Source organism: Cornus florida, unplaced genomic scaffold (genome assembly GCF_030987335.1).
Source record: "Cornus florida cultivar Cherokee Brave unplaced genomic scaffold, ASM3098733v1 CherokeeBrave_3.0.0_Hap2_Chr06, whole genome shotgun sequence".
Classification (NCBI taxonomy): domain Eukaryota; kingdom Viridiplantae; phylum Streptophyta; class Magnoliopsida; order Cornales; family Cornaceae; genus Cornus; species Cornus florida.
Genome location: NW_026775576.1, coordinates 98,261,735 through 98,286,543, shown reverse-complemented (window position 1 = coordinate 98,286,543; position 24,809 = coordinate 98,261,735). Strand labels below are relative to the sequence as shown.

The 24,809-nt window shown below is 35.0% G+C and overlaps 2 protein-coding genes across 3 annotated transcripts; both read right to left on the bottom strand.

Annotated features, from left to right (window-relative positions):
• Positions 1-1,751: 1,751 nt before the first annotated feature.
• Positions 1,752-11,752, bottom strand: LOC132313243 (protein DEFECTIVE IN EXINE FORMATION 1). 2 transcript variants are annotated; one of them, XM_059811930.1, is made up of 13 exons: positions 11,335-11,752; positions 10,981-11,091; positions 10,351-10,433; positions 9,998-10,115; positions 9,742-9,899; positions 8,212-8,723; positions 8,049-8,119; positions 4,904-5,160; positions 3,357-3,538; positions 2,978-3,261; positions 2,764-2,881; positions 2,491-2,673; positions 1,752-2,382 (listed from the first exon to the last, which is right to left on the bottom strand). In XM_059811930.1, the coding sequence occupies exons 1-13, from the start codon at positions 11,481-11,483 to the stop codon at positions 2,065-2,067; spliced, it is 2,544 nt and encodes an 847-aa protein (XP_059667913.1). In that variant the 5' UTR covers positions 11,484-11,752; the 3' UTR covers positions 1,752-2,064. The 2 variants fall into 2 exon arrangements, with proteins under 2 accessions (XP_059667913.1, XP_059667914.1); XM_059811931.1 differs by lacking the exons at positions 10,351-10,433; positions 10,981-11,091; positions 11,335-11,752 and having other exon boundaries at positions 9,742-9,891; positions 9,998-10,083.
• A 1,286-nt stretch (positions 11,753-13,038) lies between these two features.
• LOC132313241 (acetyl-coenzyme A carboxylase carboxyl transferase subunit alpha, chloroplastic-like) lies at positions 13,039-20,607 on the bottom strand. The gene is made up of 12 exons (XM_059811929.1): positions 20,343-20,607; positions 19,562-19,967; positions 19,394-19,468; positions 18,298-18,405; positions 18,037-18,197; positions 17,696-17,810; positions 17,459-17,613; positions 17,095-17,146; positions 16,800-16,868; positions 16,269-16,346; positions 15,038-16,187; positions 13,039-13,500 (listed from the first exon to the last, which is right to left on the bottom strand). The coding sequence occupies exons 2-11, from the start codon at positions 19,901-19,903 to the stop codon at positions 15,039-15,041; spliced, it is 2,304 nt and encodes a 767-aa protein (XP_059667912.1). The 5' UTR covers positions 19,904-19,967; positions 20,343-20,607; the 3' UTR covers positions 13,039-13,500; position 15,038.
• Between the last annotated feature and the right edge of the window lie 4,202 nt (positions 20,608-24,809).

Genomic DNA, 24,809 nt, shown 5'->3' with positions numbered 1-24,809 from the left:
GACTTGTATGGGAAGGAAGCAAAAAGACTGATTTAAAAATTAAGGATGAATCAACAGAAACAGGAATGGTTCCCTCTTTCCCAATTCAAAGTTACTTTGGGCTAACGATAATTTAACATCTTAGCTTTAGTACAGATGGACTGCTTAAGCCATTGATGTTCATTCTCTAACTATCACTCGATTTTGCCCCATGTAAATGGATTTCTAAGTGATTTTTAGATTTGTGTCTTGATGTTTGATATATATATATATATATATTTTTGAGGTTATGGTGATATATATTTATGACTGGCTAGAATTTCAGTCTGAGCCTTAGTTTTGTGGATGGTTGATTACCGTATTTTAGTTCATTCAATATGCTTTGAATTCTGCTGTGGTGTGGGAGGTCTACTTTGATGGAAATCTTTTTTGAAACGAAATGCAAATAAGTTGTTTTTTTTTTGTCCATTTTTTGGCACGAGGGAAAGAAAGAGGAACAACACTAACTTATTTTTCTTTGCTCTATGTGGGATTTAATTTTTTATTATTATTTTTTCTTTCAAATGTCTGGATTTGGGATTTTGAATAACTTGGAACTTGGGAGGTAACAGAGTCGGAACTCATAAAGCATGCATAATAATTAGGAGAGATTTCAAGAATGTTTTTGAATGAGGTTGTGGAACAGGTAGAATTCAATATTTGTTCTGGATGGTAAAGAATGGGAAGCATCACATTTTAGAGAAAAGGAAGGACATTTCGATTTCAAATATATTTTGCAAATTGGTTGGGTAGATTGATATGTTGCGGCATTATCAATAAAAAAACTAGAAAGGATTCTTGCAGTGCAAGTACATTCATGCACAACCAGCTAGTTTTTAACACGGATGAAGATTTTGTATTATAGTCTCTTTTAAGCCAAGCAAACCATGATGAGCACCTCTCCACGTAAAACCCTAGTGCTTATAGTCTCAGCACTAATAGGCTACCATTAATGGGGATGAGCAAATGGCCTAATATTCGTCAAAGTCGTGTAGATAGTAGCTAAACCTGATTGATATAGAAGCATAGGTTGATTAATATTTACATAGAATTAACATTATATTCCAAATGAGAATACTCCATCCGCTTCCACTTTCTTGCATTTCTTGTGCTTCTCTTGAGCTGGACAAGGGGTAAAAACCAGTTCAATATACAACAATTAAGGTGACATAATTCGGAAATGATTTTCTTTAACTGCAATGCCATTAAGAACTTGGGTTAAGTCAAGATTTACAAGAAGACACCAAAAATTAAAAAAAAAAAATCATCTTTGGTTTGTCCAAAAAATTTATTGTTTTCATATTAGACAGAGAGAGAGAGAGTGATGATTTCTTAAGAACATAATTTGGGTAAGTTATCAGTTATCAGGCATCTGACTACTTCAATCCTTTTTGCGTTTTGGGACGACCATGCATGATACAGAAGCCAACATGACATGCTGAATGTTGACGAATGCTTAACCACATCATCTCCACCCAAGAAAAAATTAAGTCGGTTATCAGGTTTCGATGAAAGCATGAACCGAAATTAAGCTAACTGTAAATTTTGTTACATAAGATCATGTATTTCAATCTCTCAAAGAAAAGTAATTTACGTAACTTAATTTTATCCAGCCTAATTACAAAATTCAGTCAACTCGATTTGTCCAATTTCTTTCTATTCAAGTTTCAAAACCCAAGATCAAAGCGAATTGTGTGTGTGTGTGAAAAAAAATCTGGTGTTGAAAATATCTATTTTCCTCAGCAATACCTCATATAACATTAAGAGCAAAATTACACGAGAGAAAAGAAGACCAAGGAGATCAAAAAATAATTTTGGGTGCTAAGGTACCACAGATTTGGTTTCCTATTTTCAGAACTCAATTCAGGTAACCCCATTTGTAACACGTCCAAATATTGTGTGATCAACCCAAAACATAGCCTTCACACACTCTCCCACAGCAACCCTTCTGAATCATTAGATGTTTCTGGCACTAGATCAACATCGGAGTATAAGCATTTTGTAAACTTTGGCAAGGATGTGTCAGATTTTGATATGAGCTGATCATTACAAGTCAGTGTTTCGTGAGAACGATGGCAAGGGCATGGCCTCCTGTGGACGAAGGATGACTAGCACACCGAACATCCCCAGCATAGGTAGGACAATAAGCCACTTCAACAGTTTGTAGTAATACATATGGAATGTGAGGGAGAAGTCATCTGAGAAATAGAGTCCATTCTTGTCGACCATCTCCACCAAAACAGTCCCTGTAGTCCTTACTCCAACTGTTGGGAGCTTTAGCCGATGTTTTCCAGCACGATCAAAGATCTGGTTTTGCTTTATGGTTCTCTCTCCTTGGTAATTACCAGGAACTAATAAGCTTATCTGCATAGTTTTAGGATAACACAAAATTCGATTAGACAAGGGCAATTTTTTTCACCTGCTGGATTATATAACTTGGAAAATGTACTCAAGGAGAAATTGGCATCTTACTGTGACATTATATGGTGCTTGAGACCCCGACGGAAACCTATATCTGTCAACAATCTCTACATCGACCCAAAAACTCTTGCCTTCTTCATCACGGAACGCTCTTGATGAAGGTAAAACATAGATCCCTTCACGATTGAAGCGGTTTGCAACATTGTTTCTTCCCTGATTAGGTGATCTCCACACCTGAAAAATGCACAATATATAATAGATATTGTGAAGACTGGGAAGTACAAAGCATTAATTCACAACAAATCAGATTTAGTTGTATCCTGCCTTGAGGGGATGATGCGGAGATGGAGTTGAAAAACAGAAGACATTGCCATTCATGGTTGTCACAATAAGATCAAGATCATCTCCGCCGTCAACGTTGTCAGCCAAGACCATGCTATATCTGTTGTAAAGATACTTGCATTTTAATTCAATATTGAGGAAGGAGCAAGTAAAAAAAAAAAAAAAATGTGTCAAAAGTAAAATAAAGGTATCTTACGAAGTTTCACCAATATCCACAACATCAGCACATGATGTGATTCCATCTATAAGATACAAATAACCATCAAATGATGTTGTAACAATAGTAAGTCCCTTCTTTTCCGCCCCGCGTTTACTTAAATCAACAAGAAGAACTTGATTCATCACTCTCCCATGAGTCCTGTATGGATATGGCCGAACAAGTGACCCATCCTTGCCACTAAGAACGTATATATTCCCCGATATTGTTGGAACTACAACATCAGTGTGGCCATCCCCATCGACATCACCAATACTGGGACCCTGGAAACAACATTTTCGTATTGGATATAGCATACACTATTATTTTACATTCAGACAATGCTTAAAAAACTGGGGAGATAAATACTGCATCTTACCTGTGGAATAAGACTCTTAAGAGGTGTTTCCCAAATTTCTTTCCCTTGTGCAGTCCATGCAGCAACATTTCCATGTGTATCCGTGGTCACTAGTTCGATCTTGCCATCGTCATTGATATCAGCTGCAACTACAGCTCCTTGTATTTCAGCCATTTCAAGAGGAAACTTCTCCCTCACTTTGCCTGATTAAAAACAGTTTAGTCTCCAAGTTGGTAAAAAGAATGAAAGCACATCAGAGACGATTTAGAACCCAAAAGGACAGCATTTCTTTGAACTATTGTTCAAAACACAGCTGCGCCTTCGAAAATGTCCAGTAACGTAAAACCCTTGGAAATCGCTGTAAGCGAATTCCAGTAACATGTATTTCTTAATTTGAAAATACAGAAATTTTTCTTCTTCTTTTTCCCCAAGTAATAGAGGGTGTCCCCACCCTCTTCGGGCAAAACTCTATTCCCTTCGGACACCTGCAATCACCCCCAAATAACGGGTATAGGGAAAACTCAGGGCAGAGGATGGATGCCCCCATGAGCTGAACAACAGACCTCAGGGTAATTCCCAGAAGCCTTATGCCAACTTAGTACCCAAATATGCTGTCAATATGTGTCAAAACACTGTCTCGATGTTTTCTTTTAAGTTCAGTGTATATCTGTACACCCAAACAAGCACATTCACATATATCTACATATACATATGGATGCATATATATACAAGTATATATATAACTGGGACAAATTGTGTGTGCGTGTGTGTGTGTATATAACTTGGACAAAATTGCACATAGAACAAGAATTGTAATTCTTCTGACTCTTCATAGTATTTTGGGCACTCATTTTTGCTAAACCCACCATTGAAGTGGATGCCTTCACCGTGCTTATCACGCATGCCAAACATCAGTTGGTTATGGCTATGCATCTTACCCATGATCTACAATCCTGTTAACAAAATATTAAACTGAAACTCTAATTGAGGGTGTGATGGTAATAGGATGGCTTCCATTGATATCCTGATTTCTGGCAATGAATAAAAAGCACAGGAGGGACATTAAACGCAATAATTAGCTTGCCAAAAGATATATCCTATAAAAAGTTTTTGCGGGCTATAAAATGTTCTGAGGGAGTATGAAAATTTAATTTTTACCCAAGTGTAATTTAACTGCTTCATATAAATAACTGCAGATATGCAGACATGCCACATACGCTCATATGGAATAGGTACTGGCTTCGAAAAAATTAAAAAAAAGTTCAACATTACAAACAAAAAGGCTCATCCTACACAGAGACAATTGGGAAATTTTCCTGCTAATTTACAGGTAAATCCAATAACTCGCAGACTCCATTCATGTAGATGAGATATGAAATCAAAGAGGAAGTCTGCCCACACAGTGGATGAGTGGTCGAGGTATTAATAAATAATATTATTGGAATTTAGAATGCATGTGCAAAAGCATATACAGAAAGAAGGAACATGGTAAATTTCTAAAGAGACAGATCAAAACCAGACCACAACCATGAAATAAAGAGTGATTAGAAAAAGTTTCAGTTCATTACCCTTATGATCCAGGACATAAAACAAGCCATATGAAGTTCCAACAAGAATGTCCAAATTCCCATCGCCATCCAAATCAACAACAGTTGGAGAAGAATATATATAGGCACGGAACTTTCCAGTATCCGTACTAAGATCCAATTGCGACGTCCACTTGACTTGCTTGGTATCGAGATTGAAAACAACAATAGCACCAGCAACATATTTTCCAATATCAATACCACCAAGTTCCTTCAAATGCTCTTGGTTGTCATAGTACCTGTCACATTACAATTAGTTAGCTGAAACACATGAAGTCCACTTCGACTTTTTCCAATGCTACGAAACTAGAGATATAAGAAATAAATATTCAATGAAAAGAAACACAAATCTTCATAAATTATTCTCAATATCAGAATAGATAATGAACTTAGTAGCATAGACATGGACAGGAGACACAGATACGATATCAAACATTAAATCCTAGAAAAGTAGGATGCAGGTGTAGCGTAGAGCCGCAGACATGGCTATATACTAATATAATATTTATTTATATACACCTAGTAAGTAATATTATTATAAAACTTTAATTCATTTCTGATTTCTATACCAAAAGTTACCCCAACCCAATTTAAAAGATGAAGTCATACTATTGTTGTAATTATTGTTATATTATATATATGATACTATTGTCCTTGCAATAATAATTTTGTTCTATGTGGAAAAAATATCATTGTACTTGTGACCGTGTGTATGGTACCAATTTTTCTTAAAGAAAAAAAAGTTGGACATCTTGAAATGTGTTCAAATTATTTAAAGAACACCGAACATGACTACTGCATATGTGTTTTTGTTATATAAAGTTGTGTTAGGGGTGTCTGGGAAGTGTCTAGGACGGTCAGCAAAGCGTTGGCAAAATGTCCACTAAGTGGATAACACAATTAAATCTATTTGTAAATTATGGGCACGTATATGAAGTGTTCAACATATGTCCAAGGAGTGTCCATGAAGTGTTGGTGTCCAACGCAAATACAACGCAGATACAGCTTACTCGTAAAAGTGTTTGTGCTTCCTAGGATATGAATAATGGATACTTTTTCTTTTTTTTTCCTCACATTTGGATTTTTAAAAGTAAGACAAAAAAGATCTAATTGACTTTGAAGGGGCCACATGTAATTTTCTTTTGCAACTTACATTAATAACTTTACTAAGTAAACTTTTATTAGCATTATAGATTGAAACTTCGGTCTGCACTCAAAAGAGCCAAGTCCTAGGCAATTTACCGCATTGGCTAGCTTCTCACAACAATGTTGGATTTTGAAATCTCCAACCCCAACTAATATTTGTCAAGGCTTGAGTTGAGTTATTAAGACATCCAGCCACACAATAAAGCCAATTTTTTATTTCCTGGAAAATTAAGGGCCAATTGACTATACCATAATGTTATTATAATTTATACATAACTAAAATTTCTAACAATAGTCATATTAACGCATATAACATAAAGGGCAACCATGACTTAGGCCATATGTTCGGCATCATGAAAAATGTCTGATGACTGCACTGGGTGATTAATTTCAGTTCCAAAAGGATTTGACTAGACGACCTAAGTTGTTGGAGACTGCATTTGATAGAGTTGAGAAATAATGATGTATCCATAGCTAAAAGATGAAGCATTAAAATTCATGCCTTTATCCTTGAGGTTTATGCCTTGCCTAATGTTTTTGCCTTTTAAAAGTAGGGATATGCATAAGAATATGAATGTGCATTACTGTAAATCACTAATGATCAGGTATGGGTTAGATCAGGTAACCCAACAATAACTTGGGTTGAATTTGGAACTTTGGATCAAGTTGGCTTCAACACACACTAGTAGCAGCACAATTTACAGAAGTCTTGGTAATAACAAGGCTATAATATCTCCCAATCCTAATTGGTTGCGTTCTTTCCACCCTAAATATTTGAATTTTTTCAGGTTTCCCTTTATTCATTTGATTGTAAGGATTTTTCAGTTTTTTATCCAACATATTATTTCTAGTGGCCCCCTACTAATATCTTTATCTTACACAACACATTCAAGGATTGTTGGTTCAACCAACATTATAACAGAATATTAGTTCAAATATCCTCAGTAAACGAAAATCAGTGCAGATGACCAATTAAGTTTCCAAAACCAAAGTGTTTAGTGACAAGTGATAACTGGTGAACACCGTTAAGAGGATAACAACATGGGAGCAGTTCCAAATCGCAACAACAAGAATAAAGTATAGGTTCCAAAGAGTAGAGGCAAGGGACCATGATTCATGAAAAAAACTGCTTCCAGTAGAGCAATGAGCATGTCCAGCAATTCTTAACATAGATTAAGAAAAAATGATTTACACATTTGACGAAGACAAAAAAACGAAAAAAGAAAAAAAAAGAAAAAAGAAAAAAGAAAAAAGAAAAAAAAAAGAAGATCCCAGAAAGAGCAAAGACAACATAAGGAAGTCTAAAGGGCCTAAGCTATATCCAAATCAACCTTATTTTAAATGAGGAGCCCCATAAAAGAAACAACAGAGTGATCTCAGCATCTCCACAAACCCAGCAATGGTGCAGGTGAAAATTATTAACCACATCTGTAGAGTGAATGTCTTTTTTGCTCGTCTATTCCACCCCCCCCCCCCCCCCCCAGTTTTAACTTACTCACCCACTTTTTGTCCCTAATGGGACTTGATGCCTTTTTTGCTAATCTATCACTAGAATCTGCATAAGATTATCAACTCCAATGGACAAAGACAGTCAAATATTTGGAGAACTCAAGATGTGATGGAAGTAAAATTATGAGAAAGCATCACATGTTGCCAGAAATTTGCTTAGGTAAAGTCTTAAACTACACTGACCAAAAAATGTCTTAAACTACATATATTCCATAATAAAAATGTTAAAGGATAAACTAGGGGGAAAAATGTTAAAGGATAAGATGGACTTCGAAAGAAACATACAATAGTATTGTTGAGGCTCAAATCAAATGCCAGCTGTATGACTTAACAAAATTTGAATTAACACACACCCACACCCACACCCACACCCACCCCCACCCCCACCCCCACAAACCCAGACATTAAAAGAAGAAAAGAAAAAACAGAAAAAAGTCATGAAGCAAATTGTGACATATAGGAGGGAACTCACTCATTGTCAAAGAAGTAGGACACGGCAACAACCATTTCCGATACCCCATCATTATCGATGTCTGCTATAACCTGATAAAAAGGAGAAAAACCGTGTTTCATTTAAGTCTCTTAATCATATCTAACACACATCCATCAGAAATTTCATCTGCTGTGACACTTACAGGAGTTGCCAAAATGTGTGAATCAATATTCACATAATCTTCTAATTTCTCATGTTGTGTTTCACTCCATCCCTCATCTCCCCACATGGATTCATCAACATAATCATCGTAGTCATAATTATACTCATCAGCCAGCTCGTCATTATCACGGAGTAACTCAAAAGACGAATCAGCATCTGCTTCCAAAGTTTCATCATTTTCCACAGTTGCAGCACGAACATTTTCATTGCTCTTAGCTTTGGATTCCGAACTGTCCTCTGACCCTTGGGAGTCCTTATCTTCAAGAAGACGTCTTCCAGTGTTTGTTCCATTCTCAGCATTGCTTGTTGTCACTGATCCTAAATCTGAAGTAGTAGCATTATCTGTGCTCCCTGGCAGCTTAATGTTTGCTTCTGTTTGACTATCATTCTTTTTACCTTGATCCTCTACATTGGATGCATTCACTTTGTCAACATGAACTTCTGCTGATGTTGAAAGCGAAGTGTTTGCAACAGGTGTGCTTCCATTTGGTTCTATAAGGAAAATCAACAATTATTGACATGACGGGGGTTTGAATATTGCACTTCACATAATTATATAAAGTTGGGATCATTTAAACCGGCAATAACGATTCCAAACACACCTAATGATGCCACCAACAGAAAATAACTATGAACTGGAAAAAGAGAATAGGTTAATTGCAACTCGCTTATATTGGCAGTCGGTTAAGAAAAAGTGTTGGGGGCGAGGACAAAAAGGAAATGTCTAATATAACAAAAGATGCCTACTAACAAAAAATACTATTAAATGATATTAAAAAGATGTCTTTGGTAACTGATCAAAATGATATTTATAAGAAAGGACTAAGAACACAAAGCCCTATTAAATACTAATGGTAATCAAATCTGAAAATGAAGATTAAACTAGCACAGGATTGCAATCAAAGCTACATTATGAAGCATGCTTATCCAACTTTGAATGTCCGTCAACAGTTAGGTTGTCAGTTTATCAAATATCAAGGGTATCAATAGACATTTCAAAATATGCTTTGAGATGAGGAAATGTCCACCAGGTATTTCTATTGTATACTTTCATACAGAGGTTAGGTAAATCGGAGTTTAGAACCCTGCACCCTATAAACTATTAGTAAGCCAAAAGAATTATATTTGTAACAATTTATGTTTAGCTCTTTTCTAAATCAGACTGGATCAAGCCGATTCAACATTTGCATGATCAACCAGTTCAACCAGCCATCAAGATGGCCAGTGGCCGGTATGATTCTGCTAAACATGTATCAAATATTTCCTTACAAAATTTAATTGAACAAGTAAGATACTATAAGAAATTGCAACTAGGCCTCCTTGCTTTTTTCTTGGGTAACATACTATGTTCCAAACTTGATGGCAAGGGTTCAAGGCTTGGTAGAGGATGATGATGAGTACTATAAGAGCTTGCTTAAGTATATAATGAATGGAAAGACGTGAAAACTGAGCATATTACAAAAAATGCAAATCATACCCTACATTCAGACATATAGAGACAATGACTTACGAGGGATTGAATTTATTACAGCCTCCTGGATAAGTCGGTCATCATGAACATCTGGATGAGAACGGTCCACCGGATCTGGATGCAAACCCACGTACCAATCTTTTTTAACTCTCAATCGAGGTACCTCTAATTTATCTGACATCATGTAGCCTGAAACCCTATAATAGTATAAATAGGATAATTCTAAGTCTGAAGCATGTTAGAGCACTACTACAATCACATTGTAAGTTTTTTTCACAAGTGATAAGACAATTACCTGAAAAAGAGCACCTCACCGTTGTAAGTAGCCAAAGCTATCTCTCTCACACCATCCTTGTCAATATCATATAGGAGAGGACTGGCATGAACAGTTGACTGATGAAAAGCAGGCCACCCTGATGAATTGTTGAGACAATTAATTAAACATCTGTTGCATTTGGATCAAACTGATGTAAAACACAGATTTTATTCTTTAATGCATTTCTCTATGTCATGTATCTGTAACAAAAATTCTTAACTAATCAAGTGCGTCCAGATAAATCTCAGTAGATCACCAAAGCAGTACACTGAATATATTTAGTTAAGGCAGTACAATTTATATAAAACACCTGTTCCAAATAAAAGGTATACCTGGCATTTTATCTCCATCAGAACCTTCTAAGACTTCAAGGTAGTGAACAAAAGAGGGAACAACTATATCAAGCTTTCCATCACTGAGTAATAAAACGTGAAACTCAATAAAACATACATTCAAAAGTGCATGAACAAAAATTAAAGAAAGACATGGCAGACTCAAGAAGATATTGCACCGACATTAAAAAATGAATGCATAAGTATCAAATTCATTCGACTCTATCAATTGGTTCAAATCTCCCACTGATCTTTTCATTTCAAAAGGACAATTGTGTAGAACTTTTTCCAGGTCATGAAAGTTTTTCATTTTGGCCTCAAGCCAATTTGAGGGATGTTTAGCTGTCAAACTTGGGGAACTCTTTACCTCTTCAGTTTGCTTCACAAAAAATATCTCTGGCCCCTAAAATATTTTTCTTTCTATGAATAAGCTATCACTAATATATGTTCCAATTAAACTGATGGCCATCGTCAATATTGGCTTCTTTTACTTGTATTTTTTCCTGAAACTTTGAATTTTGCTTTTAGACAGTTAAAAAAGTTGTAACTTGAACTTGTAAGAGAATGAAGTTGATGCCGCGTTGATTAAACAAAACCTAGCTACATCACAGCCGAGGTATAAGTTTCTACCTGTTTATATCTGCAATCAACGGGGTCGCGTATATGCTAGAACTAACTTCTGTCTGCCATCGCAACTCTAAATGCTGAGGGCACTGTGTATTCAACAATTCATCCTCCTCTCTGCAGATAACAAAACAAAATATTCACAATATAATACGTTATATAAACAAAACAATCAATTATATCCATAATAAAAGCTAATGTGCTTGCATTTAAGCTAATGCAATAGGTATTTTTTTCTACTGATTTTACATTTAATGTCCGATTCAATCCAAAAATCAAAAGTTCCACCTCTGAAAATTTTTCTTAGCAACCAAACGGAAAAATTATCAAGATCAAAGAGAAAAAAAACAGAAAACTTACACGTTGGGATAACCAAGGGCATCGTCGGTGGCCTCTCGTTCCCGGAACTTATTTGTCTTCGTATCCTCCGATTTCGATTCCGAAGCAACATGAATGGGATTCAATGAAGAAAATAGAAGCACGCAAATCAATAACGCCCTAGTCTTCATGAGATCGTACTTTGACTGAGAATTCTACAAGGTCAGGTCTGAAGAACAAATATTAGAAAGATGTAAATTATATATATAAAGCCTTCCAATAGTGGATCGGAGATCACTCGATGAATCCTTGGCTAATTGTTAACAGTTTTATGGAATTGAATTCATAAATTAGGACTAGAAAAACCCTAACTAGGGTTCTAACGATCTCACTGGCGACAACTGATGAACAATTGAACAAGAATACCCTCGTATGCACGTCCAGTTAGCGAACAGCTTGTGGAAGAAAATACCCCTAGTTTTGAGTATATTTACGGGTAAAAATTGCAATAACCGTATTTAGCTTTTCTTTTTCATTTTTTTTTTTTTTAATTTTTAAAATACTCAAGCCATCACGTAACAAATTTTTATGTTATTAAAATTTTTTGCAGTCCGGTTCATTAAAAATTCATGAAGAGATTTTTTTATTGTTATGTTATTAAATTTTTTGCATCCATATTTATTAATTTGAGAGTTTTGATTGGACAAGTTCGTGACAAATTATGTGAGTTTATGCTTTATGAAAACACAATTTGGACAAAAATAATAATAAATCGACATGTCATTTTTAATTATAAATATTCACTTACCAAATCAAAAATAGTGATTTGATTACTATTTATGATTTGATAATTAAAATAAAATGTGTTAATTTATTATTGGTTCATATCAACGATAAGGATGTAAGATGCTGTAGATCCTCATTATTAAGGTTCTAAGTATTGTCCATAAATTTATATCCAACGTGAGCTTCAGCAATTGATGCTACTAACACAAGTTCAAACTCTTTCTAAAATCTAATTTATAAAAGTTTCAACTCCAGCTCAATGTTCACATTTTCCAACTCAACTTAGATGTATGTTCTCATTTCCAATTCAAATTAGATAAATTGGACTGAAAATCGGTTGATCTCCGACCATTGAACTGAAAATTGCTTGGTCTCGGACTAGTTTCGAGTTAGATTACTCTTATATGCATAAAAACGAAAAAAAAAAAATTAACTGGATATAAATTTCTAACAAATATATAAAAATTGAATATTAATTCTCCTACTCAGTAATATATAATAGATTGAGATTTTCTTGAAGAAAGAAGTTGAAAATAAAATGTTGACCACCGTTTTAAAATATTTACAGTATATAATATATTTAAACTTATTGTAAATAAAAAACATAGTTACAATGGTTTAGGTTGGAGAACCTACTCAAGTCCAAACCTAGATAATTCAGGTTGAGGCTTTTTAATCCAGCCCAGCCCAACCCAACCCAAGAACTGTTGTCCAAGCCCATGAGACATCATGGCTGGGCTCGGGTTGAATTCTGATTGTCCTTAGGTATAATAGATATCCTTTGTAGTTTTACAACCAGACCATCAACATGCAAATGTACACCCACATTACACATATACATATAATGGAATTCATTAAAACGTCCCCACAGGGCAAAGTGATTGTATCAGTTTCAATAGAAAAAAATTCATGAAATCACAAAAACTAATCAGCAATATCTGGTATAAGGCACCCTCCATATATGCTCTTTCCAATATCTGAAAAGATGTTATTTAGTTTACGACTCGAATAATTATACATAATTGTTTGCGTCTATCAAATATAAAGAGAAACACCGTTTAGCCAAGAAAAAACAGAACCCTATAAATAAGGGAAAAACAAGTTCAAAAACGAAAGAAAAAAAAAAAAAAAAAAATTTGAGAGAAAGAAAGAAAAGAAACATGGAAGCTAATTAAATGGGCTCCATTGATTCAAAATGGGAAAATTCTAGTTTCAAGATAAGCAGACATTGTGTGTCAGTCCCATGTTCCTGTAGATGCAAAAGCAGCAGAAGACTCTGGAAGGTGGTCCAGGTGGATGATGACACTGAATGCTGGTAACAGATCTAGGGTTTGAAGTATATTCTTTCTGGAAGACATTAATGCAAGGGTTTCAGCAGATTTTTCAACCACCACTCATGGTTTGTTCCTAAATCATCGTCACCTGCAATGTGCTAATAAAAAGTTACCGCTTGAATTTAGAAATAAATGAAGATTATTAATCAATAATAGACCTCAGAAATCTAACAATTGCCATATAATAGGCACGGCATATAAAACTCCAGATCCGAGTGAATTAATTTTCAAACCATCTCAATTGTTCAACTCAGGCTGAGGGGTGAAACTATTTTTCTTTCCTCAGAAAAAAATAAATAAATAAATATAAACAGTTGCACACAAACACATACACACTCAGAGACAAATATATGGACCATTGTTGTTAAAATCCCGATTTCGGATCTTAGAATCTTACAACTACGATCTCAAATTGCCAAAACGACCCCGATCCCATCCAAAATCTTTGGGAAGTAGAATCTTAGTTGGATCGGGAGAATCAGAAGTAGGATCGTAGAATCGCATAGGATCTTACGATTCTACTAATTTGTGTTATTTTGTTCTTCCGGATTTATTTGGGCCTACAATTAATTTTGGACTCATAAATTTAATCATTTTAAAGATAAAGTCCCGACTTTTTTAGCCTAATTACATTAAATTTTTTTTTTTTTGGGGGTAAGTTACATTAAAAAATTAAAATTTAAAAACAAAAAACAAAGAAATGAATGTCAAATGTAGTCTGTAGAGACGATCAACTCTGAATTTCAAAGGTATCGTTCAAATTTTCAAAAATTTCCTCTACTTTGTTTAATTCTTCTTAAATTCTCTTTTCTTCTTTCTTGTTCAGTACAATTAAGAGAAAGAATTCTATTTTTCTACCTATTCTTTGTCAATTCTGAAACAAAAATAAACAAAGACTTCATTTTTTTCCGTTGTTCTTTCTATCTCTATTTTGTTTCTTTTTAACCAAAAAGTACTAAATTGCTCAAACAATTAGGCAGGCAACTAAATTGTATTTTTCTCTCTCTAATAGGCTTTACTTTAATTTCTTCTCTAAGATTTTGCTTGATTGTTATGCTTTGCTTGATTGTTATGCTGATTTTTTGTTGAAATGAAGAAACTGATTTTAAGTGTTTGTCGTGCGTCTTACTATCTTTTAATGTTAATTAATTTTGCTTCCTACTATCTTTTAATGTTAATTAATTTTCCTAGAGTGTCTGAATTAGTTATTTAGCTTTATTCTCTACTTATATCTAAAATATTTGATCTAGAAAGTTAGTTTAAGATACTTTTCTAATAGTTTTATAGAATCTTACTATTCTCGATCCGATCCTACGATTCCGATCCTATGGACCCCTCGTTAATCCTAGGTAGAATCCCGATTCTAACAACCTTGATAAGGACACATGCACACTCAGATACTCAAGAGAGACGCACATACAGGACACAACTGGTAGCCTGACTCGCAGACATCAACTATAAAGGGCCAAGTACTTATTGAAGGACACCACCTTACAAACACCTTCTAACACCCTCGAACAATATTAAACTTCAAGGTAAGCATGAACTTTCTCCATTGCAAAATATATATATATATATAGAAGAAGAAGAAGAATTCAACGAGTAACGAGAATGAATGAACTTACATCAGGCAAAGCTACGGTTTGCTTGTAAATTAATCTCTACTCCTGACCCATCATACATGGAACTCTCTTCTATATTTTCTTTAACCAAACTTCCATCTGATCCTCCAGACAATTCCACAGCTTCAGAAATCTCTGCCTTAAGCTCTTCATGCTTCTCCTTTAATCCAGATGAATTCATAGCCTCTGCCAAACTCTCCTTTATTTGTTGCTCCAAAGTCTGAATCTTACTTTTTGACTCCAAATCAGGTGTCTTTCCTGCCTTTTCTACTTCCAATTTCAACATCTCAATCTTGTTCTTCAAATCCGATGAATTTATAACATCATCAATTCTCTTGTTGATTTCTTCATTAAAGTTCTCTATCTTAACCTTGACGTCTGAGAATGAAGCCAGCTCAACATGCAAACCCGAAGATTTGAGAACATCAGCAAACTCTAATTCTATGTCCTCCTTTACCTGTAAAATTTTATCCTTCAGCCCCTGGTCTAAATCTTGCACTATGGACACGCCAGAGTTTTCAATTTCAGCCTTCAGTGCCTCGATCTTCTCCTTCACATCAGGCCGATCCATGACCTCTTTGAATCTGTTATTAATTTCCTGTTTCAATGAGCCTGCTTTGCTGTTCTTCTCTGAGAGATTCTTGGCATTGGATATTTCCTTCAAAATGTCAAGCTTATATTTCAGGCTCACATAATTAGGAGCTGATGGCAAAACTTGGTTGAACTCATCCTTAAGCTTCTCAATCTTGTCCTTTAGAACTGGATGCATGAGTTGGTCCTTTGAATTCCTTGCTTTTGCGAATTCTTCCCGCAACATCACAATCCTGTCCTCCAAACCCATGGCTTTAGCTGCCTCAGAATACTCATGGTCAACCTCTCTTTTCAGTTTCTCTATCATCTGATTCAGGCCCAATTCCGGAGTCTCTGTAGACGATTTCTGGGATTTCAGAATTTTCTGTTTAAGTTTCTCAACCTCACCTTCCAACTCCAGTTCTGAAGTCTTTCCCAGCTTTTGAACTATGGGTTCTTCTTTCAATTTCATGTTAACTTTCTTTTTCGGATCTACTGGGAGGCCTTCTTGGAATCCACCAATTTTCCGGAACTTTAGATTCCGATGTCTTAGCAACTCTTGTGTGTCCATTTTTGTAAACTCCTATATAAATCAAATATGCATGTCAGTATCATAATGTAAGCTCCTATTCATGTTCTTGTAGAAGAACATGAATGTACTTACATCCATTGACTCAATGATTGCAGTTTTTATCTGTTGGGATGTCCAATATGGATCTGCATGTGCACCACCAAGTGGCTCCTACATAATTCCAAAAATCCCATTAAGACACAGTGGAAGTGAAAAGACAGTTTGAAGTTGAAAAGCAAATTGAAGCAACACAGATCAAAGCATAAGGACCCAAAATTCTAGTCCACTGTCAGTATTGCACCCTTGCACCCTTTGCTTAAGAAAGATGCATTACAATGGCTAGCCCAGTGCATGTGGATCTCGCCATTGGTGGGGTCTGGAAAGGGTTGGATGTATGCAGCCATACCTCTGCATGCAGAGAGGCTGTTTTCCATTTCGAACCCGTGAACTCTAGGTCACAATGGCACAATCTTACCATTGCGCCGCGCAAACCCCAACACCCAAGAAAACGCACTGCAGTTGGAAAAAAATAAAAACCAATAGCGAGGGAGGAGAAGGGGTGGGGGATGGAGAGGAGAAAATGCATAAATGCGATGAAGATATTATTGGGTAGTAGAATGTTACGGGAACAATGCCATCAGCAATTTGCAGCTTGCACAACTCTCCTGCAGTTATCCTGAGCTTCTCAGCTGCCTGCAAAGAAAAGGAGTTTACGATTAGTTTAGCTATTTAATCTTTTCTGATGACCACCAAGGGTTATGGCCAGTTGGTGTCTCCTCTACCTCCCAAAATGGAAGGTTGAGGGTTCAAGTCTCCATAGGGACAAAGTGGAAGTGATTTTTGTCAGGACAATATATATATATAAAAATAAGAAAATGAATTTTCTGATGGACAACAAAAAGAGAACTTCTAGTACAACCTTTGGAGAGGCTTTGGCAGTCTTCCACAAAATTGCTGCACATGCTTCTGGGCTGTACAATGAGAGATGAGATGAAACAAGTATAAATTAGATAGGCACATGTGAAAAAAAAAAAAAATCCCAAAAAAAGGAAATGTGTTACAAAGAAAATCAAGGGAAACAACACAGCTAAATCCTTATAGCCAGCAACCACTTTTTCCTTCCAATTTGCTAGCTGTGAAATCAATAATCTACAAACTAATGGTATAATGAACTAGATGTTGGAGATCTATCTAGCAATTAGACAACGAAACACCACATGCATTGACTCAAATGTATTTTTGCAATACCTAGAATATTGCAAGTAAATCCAATCTCAAATCACCTGGCAACATAAAAAACTGCATTTTCGAGCATTAACAATTTATTAGCACAGCCAATGGCCAGAGCACCACCGGAGCCACCTTCCCCAATAACGATGGAAACAATTGGTACCTTCAGACCAAACATAGTTCTTAAGTTGTGAGCTATGGCTTCACCCTGCACACAAGTAAAGCAAAAAATCAGTAGAGCCAACATTGAAGGGGAATCATGAGAGCTTCATGATACATTTGCCACATACTTGACCTAGTTCCTCTGATTTGAGGTCTGCAAATGCCCCTGGAGTGTCGATGAAAGTAACGATAGGGAATCCATGGTGATCCGCGTAGTACATCATTCGCATAGCCTTCCGGTAACTGTTGAAAAGACAAGTTTAGATCCTAGGCTAAACATATTCTTGTCCAGTAGGAAGAAGGTTAGCCTTATGAATTGAACTGAATATCCACAAGCACCAGAAATTATAATTTAGATGTTTGCTTAGGAGCTAATGGGATACTGCAAAAAAAATTCTTCTCACCATATTCAGCTCCATATAAAAAAATAAAGACATTACTACAAACTTGACCTTCCCACAATACGTACCCATGGGGAGTGGGCATCCCAAAATTGCGTTGAATGTTCTCCTTTGTATTTCTACCCTTTTGGTGACCCATAAACATGTAGCTTCTACCATTTATGGTTCCAAGACCAGTGACGATGGCAGGATCATCGTACCCTGATCGATCTCCATGAAGCTCCACAAACTGGACATATGGACACATAAAAGGACATTATGAGATTTTTGCAGTGTCATTAAGGCTTGAGCTTAAAATACAAAATACAAGAAGCCAGAGGGCTTACAACCTTCTCAGTAATATTAAAAACATGGTCGAGAAAAGTTGGCCTGTTTGGATGACGTGCAATATTCACACGCTGTATGGGAGTCAGATGTGTGTAGAGATCCTTTAGAGCCTGAATTTTTGTTGGAGAGATGTCAGTAAATTTGACAAGTAGATATCATGTTGATAGTAAAATGAGATTATAATTGTTCCACGAGGCATCAAAATCAATTATTTTCTTTTCCAGCTCCTCAACACTGAATTTTTAGGCATATCTATGTGTATTTGATATAACAGAAGCACATATTATGACTCACTATTCATTACTTGTGGTGCCTTTAACTAGTTACACATATAAGATACACAACAACATTACAGTTCCTTACTCAATTCCATTTGATAAAAAGTTGTATCTCCATTTAAAAGCATTATAAACCAATGTGAAATTGTGAATGCATATGAAACTCAATTTATCCACTGTATCTTGTTTTCTTTATATACTACTTCCACTTTACGATAAGTTGAATTTTGAGTGGAGAATGCTCTACTGAAGTTCACAATTTGAAACATAACTTATCAAAAAAAAAAAAAAATTGAAACATATCCCATAATTATTTATAAGCACTCTGCAGAAGTATAATATTCAAGCAAGTAAATACTCATGGTTCGAGGTTTTGCATTTATAAACATCAGATATAGAGTACAAGTCTATAACATAAGCGAAAGGTCGGCAAACTCATTGCACATAAATAAACCAAAATCTTGAAAATTTAAGTGCCACTAGCAATCCATGAACAAGCAGGAAGCAGGACGATTTGGGATTGATGAAAGACCAACTCAATTTCCTGATAAAGGATGGGACAACAGGAACAAATTTTGTCAGTTGCATACTTTTTGCCATAACACTGGAAAAGTAAATGAAAAGAAAATGTGGTGGATAATCTAAACTTGACTCTAAATAAGAAGCCGACAATCAATAGATGATTACTAACATGAGCACTTATCTAAAGTCTCAAGTCACCAAATTTTCTAGATTACTGCAACAAATCAAAGTTACACCTGGAAAATGGCTTCCCAATAAACAAGAGATGCAATGTAAATCAGAGTCATATGTTATTTACCTGTTGATACTTATTCTCTAGAAGGATAATCTGGTCACTGAAGTCCAGACCAGTTTCATTTGCCATTTTTTGTACCTGCACTCAACAAAAGTAGGATCCTAAAGTAAACTATTATATGCTCTCAATTAAATAAGCATATTAAGTATGTATGTTGAAAGGGTGTATTACATCAACGATTTTCTTTTGCAGATTCATTAGAGGTTTCTCGAAGTCCAAAGTAACCGGCTTCGGCTTCACTTTCAGAGGCTTGAAAGGCGATAGATGAGTAAGGACTCCACCTTTGACATTTGGATCCGCATCATCTGGCCATGGATACTCGTGCTTCTTCCCCTTCCTGACCTTTGCAGTCACCATAAAATCCCTCCTTCTCGTGCCCAATCGTAACCTTCCTAGGGTTTTCAAAGGCACACCACTAACACTATTACTAGAGCTCCGGAGAAGATCCGAAGCTGAAGTTCCAACAGCCAAATTTCCAGTAAAATTCACGGGAGAATGAGAAAGTGAAGCCATTCTCAATTCTCCACCAAATAACCAAAGGGACCTTCAATTCAATAGCTCCAAACAAATTATAAATCTGTAAAAAAAAAAAAAAAATTCAAGTTTTCTCAATTGAACAACATGCTCATTTGGTTGCTAAAAAACAAAAGTAACAAACGAAATCAAGACTGAATAAAGCAAAATATAGTGAACTGAGCATAACACAACCATTTGGGTTAGCTTAAATGAGAATCTCGAAAATTTAAATAATTCACTTTGTTACTCTTTCCCTCTAATTTCTGAGTAATCAAACACAGTATAAATTCAGAATAAACACAAAGCAAATTCAACAGGCAACAAACCAAAGCTGAGATCGCATTATAAAAACAACCTAAAAATCAAATTGCGATCGAGATGATTATAGAAGAAACAATCTCGTATAATCGACGAATAAGATCTCGAGATTAATTACCGGAGAGACAATCAGAGTGAGCAATGAAGGACTTGGGAGTGTCGTTCTTGGAGTGAGAGGAGAAAGAATGGGGCGGAGGGAGAGAGAGATTATGAAGCGATGAGAGAGAAAGCGAGCATCGAGAAGATCGTCAATGGGGCACCAGTTTGGGTTCCTCCAGGTGTAGAGAGAGAAAGTAGAGAGAGAGCGCAAGAAAATGTCGAATGTCGATACTTCTTATGCCGAGGGGTATGCTATAATGAGCCAGCATTTTTCGGTTTGGCCGTTAATTGACAATGAGTCTCGCCTCGTTTGCCCTAGTCACTACGAGCTCACACCTACGTGTGTATCTCAATCGATGATGCTTTCAATAATTTTCCTAGTTGTTTTGTAAATAATAATAGAAGGAGGTTTTTATAAAAAAATTAATTCGATATTTGTTTCATTTAAATTTTGAATCACAAAGTATTTTCACAACCTGAAAGCAATACTAATTTTGGTCAGGAGTATTGCTATATTTGACAACCCATTTCAATCATTATTATCTAAAAAAACTTATTACTGAATAAATATATGCCTTTTTTTCCTTTTTAAAGTGTTTTTATCATTCTCGTTATTCATACTATAATAAGAAATGAAATTTATATCTTCTCAAACTTAAGTTAAGAATAACTATGATACTCTTTGAGATTGTAATTTCTTAGGTACAAAATTAAAGTATTAGATTGTTTTCTGGTAATGCAGTCGATTAAAATTTTAATCACACATCTCGCTAAAATAATAGTATGAAACAATATGGCCTTAACTTTGAGGTAACTATTCAATGTTTTTGTTTATCCAATATATATATTAATTAAATGTTCATATCAAGAGATTATATTGTATGGTAAGAATTGGAATAGTGGGCTGTAGACAAGCATAACCAAGTCAATATGTTTTTGTTGGGTTAGGTACATTTTAGGTAGCATCTATTGTTTTTATTTTGTTTGATACGTATAACTTTAGTATGGAAAAACTATTTTTCATAATGTGTATTTTTTAATAATTCAGAGAGGAATTTACAGTTATAGAAAATATATACTGTAACTGAGAATTTAAATGGTAAAGTTTATATTTAATCTTACCTGATCCATTTGGTTTCTGCTTAATTATCTAATAATGGCCCAATGTTGTGTTTGGGTTTGGTGGTGGTGGTTCCCTCCCAGTTATAACGATGTAATAATTCCAAACACTGCAATCAAATTTATTATGAAATCAAATTTAAATTCTTTAAAGTTTGAAAACTCTACTGATCATGTTGGAAGGGACTGCTTAGAACGTGACTAATACATGTACAATTTCTGTTAGCCAAGTGGTGTTGGAAATTGGAATAAGTATGCATATAGGCCTAATACCTGTAACTTTTAATAAGCTTGGCATAGCGTTGCGTCCAAATAAGTTATTTGATTTCTCATTAATGGAGGATACAAAAAAATTTAAAAAAAATTTAAAAGGTTATCATATTTTTCTTTCTATAAGACCATCAAATCCTATCCATATAAACATATTAGTAGGTTTATTAATTCATAGAACTTACAAAAGAAAAACTAAGATTTCTTTATATTTTTCTCAAATAATTACCCTCTGCTCATTGCTTGTTAAGATTTCTTTATATTTTTCTCAAATAATTATCCTCGACTCATTGCTTGTACATCAACAACTATTCTCTTAAAAAAGTCGTACCAATCATTCCCTTCTATTTAAGCAAACAAAACAAGAAACAATACCTCTTCCTTTATAAAATGCTAGTTAGAACCATGTTTTGGTTGGCACTCAGACCCTCAACTTTATATTTGATAAAAGAAAAATAAAAAAAAAAATGTTTTATTGTAAAGCTGTTAATATTCATTTGTTGCAAGATTTTTAGATCCTAAAAATATGAAAACTAAAAAGTGTTAGTTTAAAAAATATAATATTTAATTTAAAAATGTCCTCAAATATGTAAAAATATCAAATTTATATTTTAATTTTTAATAATTATTCACCAAACATTTAGACCCTATACAAAATAAACTATTTTTTACTAAACTATTTTTTACTAAACAATTTTATACTATTCATTACTATAATATTGGACAAAACCAAAATCAAAACGCGGTGCTGCCACGTGTTCCGAAGACCTCAAGGTAGTATATTAGAGCATCTCCAATCCAATGCTAAAAGGGCTGTTATTTTTAAAATATAGCAAGGGGACTTCAAAAGGGGCTCTTCAATGCAATGCTAAAAGGGCTGTCAATTTTTAACTTTGCCAAAAGTTTTGTCAATTGTAGCATAAGAAATAGCTATTGCTATTTCAGAGAGAGAGATAGAAGATTGGGTGGGGGGAGGGGGGGGAACGGGGGGTGCGGTTCTTAGATTTGGCATATATATATATATATGTATATGTATATATATAAGTGTATATATATATATATATTTAAAAAAATTCACCAAATAGGATTAAGTTTGCAAAACAAGAATTACAGACCTTGATTAAAAAAAAGTAAACAAAAATTGAACCTCTTTCTCAATGGGTTTGGTGAAGAGTTTCTCGGCCTTTGATGTCAAGAAGGAAGAGAGCGGAGGTTGCCCCAGTCATGGATTAGTTGATTTAGAAAAAAAATTACAGATAATTATAGAGCTTGATTAGTTGATTTAGAAAAAAAAAAATTAAATCAAAATCCATACATACAAGTTAGTAGTTTCACACAGAGGAGGGGGGGCAAGCTTGAGAGTTGAGAGCCAACAACTGAAGCTTGCGAACGGCAAAGCTGAACTGAAACAGCGAGAGGGGGCAATTTCAGAGCTGAGAACGAGAATAGAGATGGAGGCGATTGGGGAGGCTGAAATGATTTGCCCTAAATATATATATATTTTTAATAATAATATAATAAAATATATATAATATACATATATATATATATATAATATATAAATTTCCTAAAAAGAAAAAATAAATTATATAAAAAAAAATTATATAATAATATATGATGTGGTCCTTGTGAGGGTCGCTACACCATATCAAGCTTGAAGAGTGTCTGCATTACAAGGCGAGGGCCAAAAGTTTTATATTTATAGAAACCACTACTACCTTTCACTATAAATATAGGTAGGGCGAGTAGGGATTGTCCCAAGGGATTGTGAGGATCGAACAAAGTCGTGGAATCGTTATTAAGGCTAGTAGGTCGAGTGATCAAACAATTGGTTAGTTGGTTGGTTGATTAGAGAGCAACAAAATTAAACTAAGTGATAACAAATAATGCAATTAAGAGTAAGTAAGAGAGAGAGAGATATTGGGGTTTAAAGATCACCACCAAGCAATGCATTTCAATACCATTGACAAGTGATTAATGAGGGCAAATGGTGTGTTGCAATATTGGTGTGTGTGTGTGTTTGCTTGGTTCAACGAGTAAGGATGACCAATTAAGCATGTATTGTCTAAACATCATGTGAAAGGCACAATATATCTAAGCAATGAAGCATATATTGTCTAAACAACATGTGAAAGGCACAATAGATCAAAACAAGTCTTAATCATTTCATTAAGCTCACGATCCAAATACAACACAAGGATAGAGACATATATTACTTGCATTCAAAAGTTTGGATCATCAAACAACAAGCATAGATTGTCCTCCCATTTAACACTACACTACAACTACACTACATTTACAATACTAGCATGAAAATAAACTAGGGGAGAGGCACAATCCATCAAGGAATAAATATGAACCATCAAGAAAATTACAAGAACATTATTTTAAGCACTATGTTTTGACAATCTCAAAATTTATAGCATCAATACACATAGACATACATCAATAACACAAAATTTAGAGACAAGCACATGAACATCTATTCTAGCATACATAGACATATGGATAAAATAAAATGATCAATTGAAAACATTAAACTACATAAATCATTGAATAAACAAGATCTATATATATCAAAGTGTCAAAACATCAATTACAACACTAATCTCTCAATAATACACAAGATTAAGATATAGAAAGTATGCTTAGGGCTAATTCTAGCCCCAAAAGGATGTCTAGCCACTCATGATGATGTTGCTTCAACCCTCAAGGGCTAATTCTATGGAAGAGATTTGCTCATTGGTTGATGAAGAGTCTCCAATGGTGTCTCTAGCCTCTTCCTCCTCTAAGCTTGCTCTCCAAGGGATGATATGAAAATGATATTGGCTCCCCCTTGTAAAAAGCAATCCTTATCCTTATATAGGTAGGTCAAAATGACACCCAAAATGAGTTGGGGTCGTACACACAATATTTCCTAATGATTGGATAAATGACAACTTTCAATGAGATGGAAATTTAACTTTTTCGCACTGGAGGAAGTTCGATCGATCGAACCTTGGACTTGGATCCATCGAACTGGCTGAGATCCATCGAACTTAGGCTGGATCGATCCAACTGGTTGAGCTTTTTGGGAAAAGACAAATTCGAGATATTT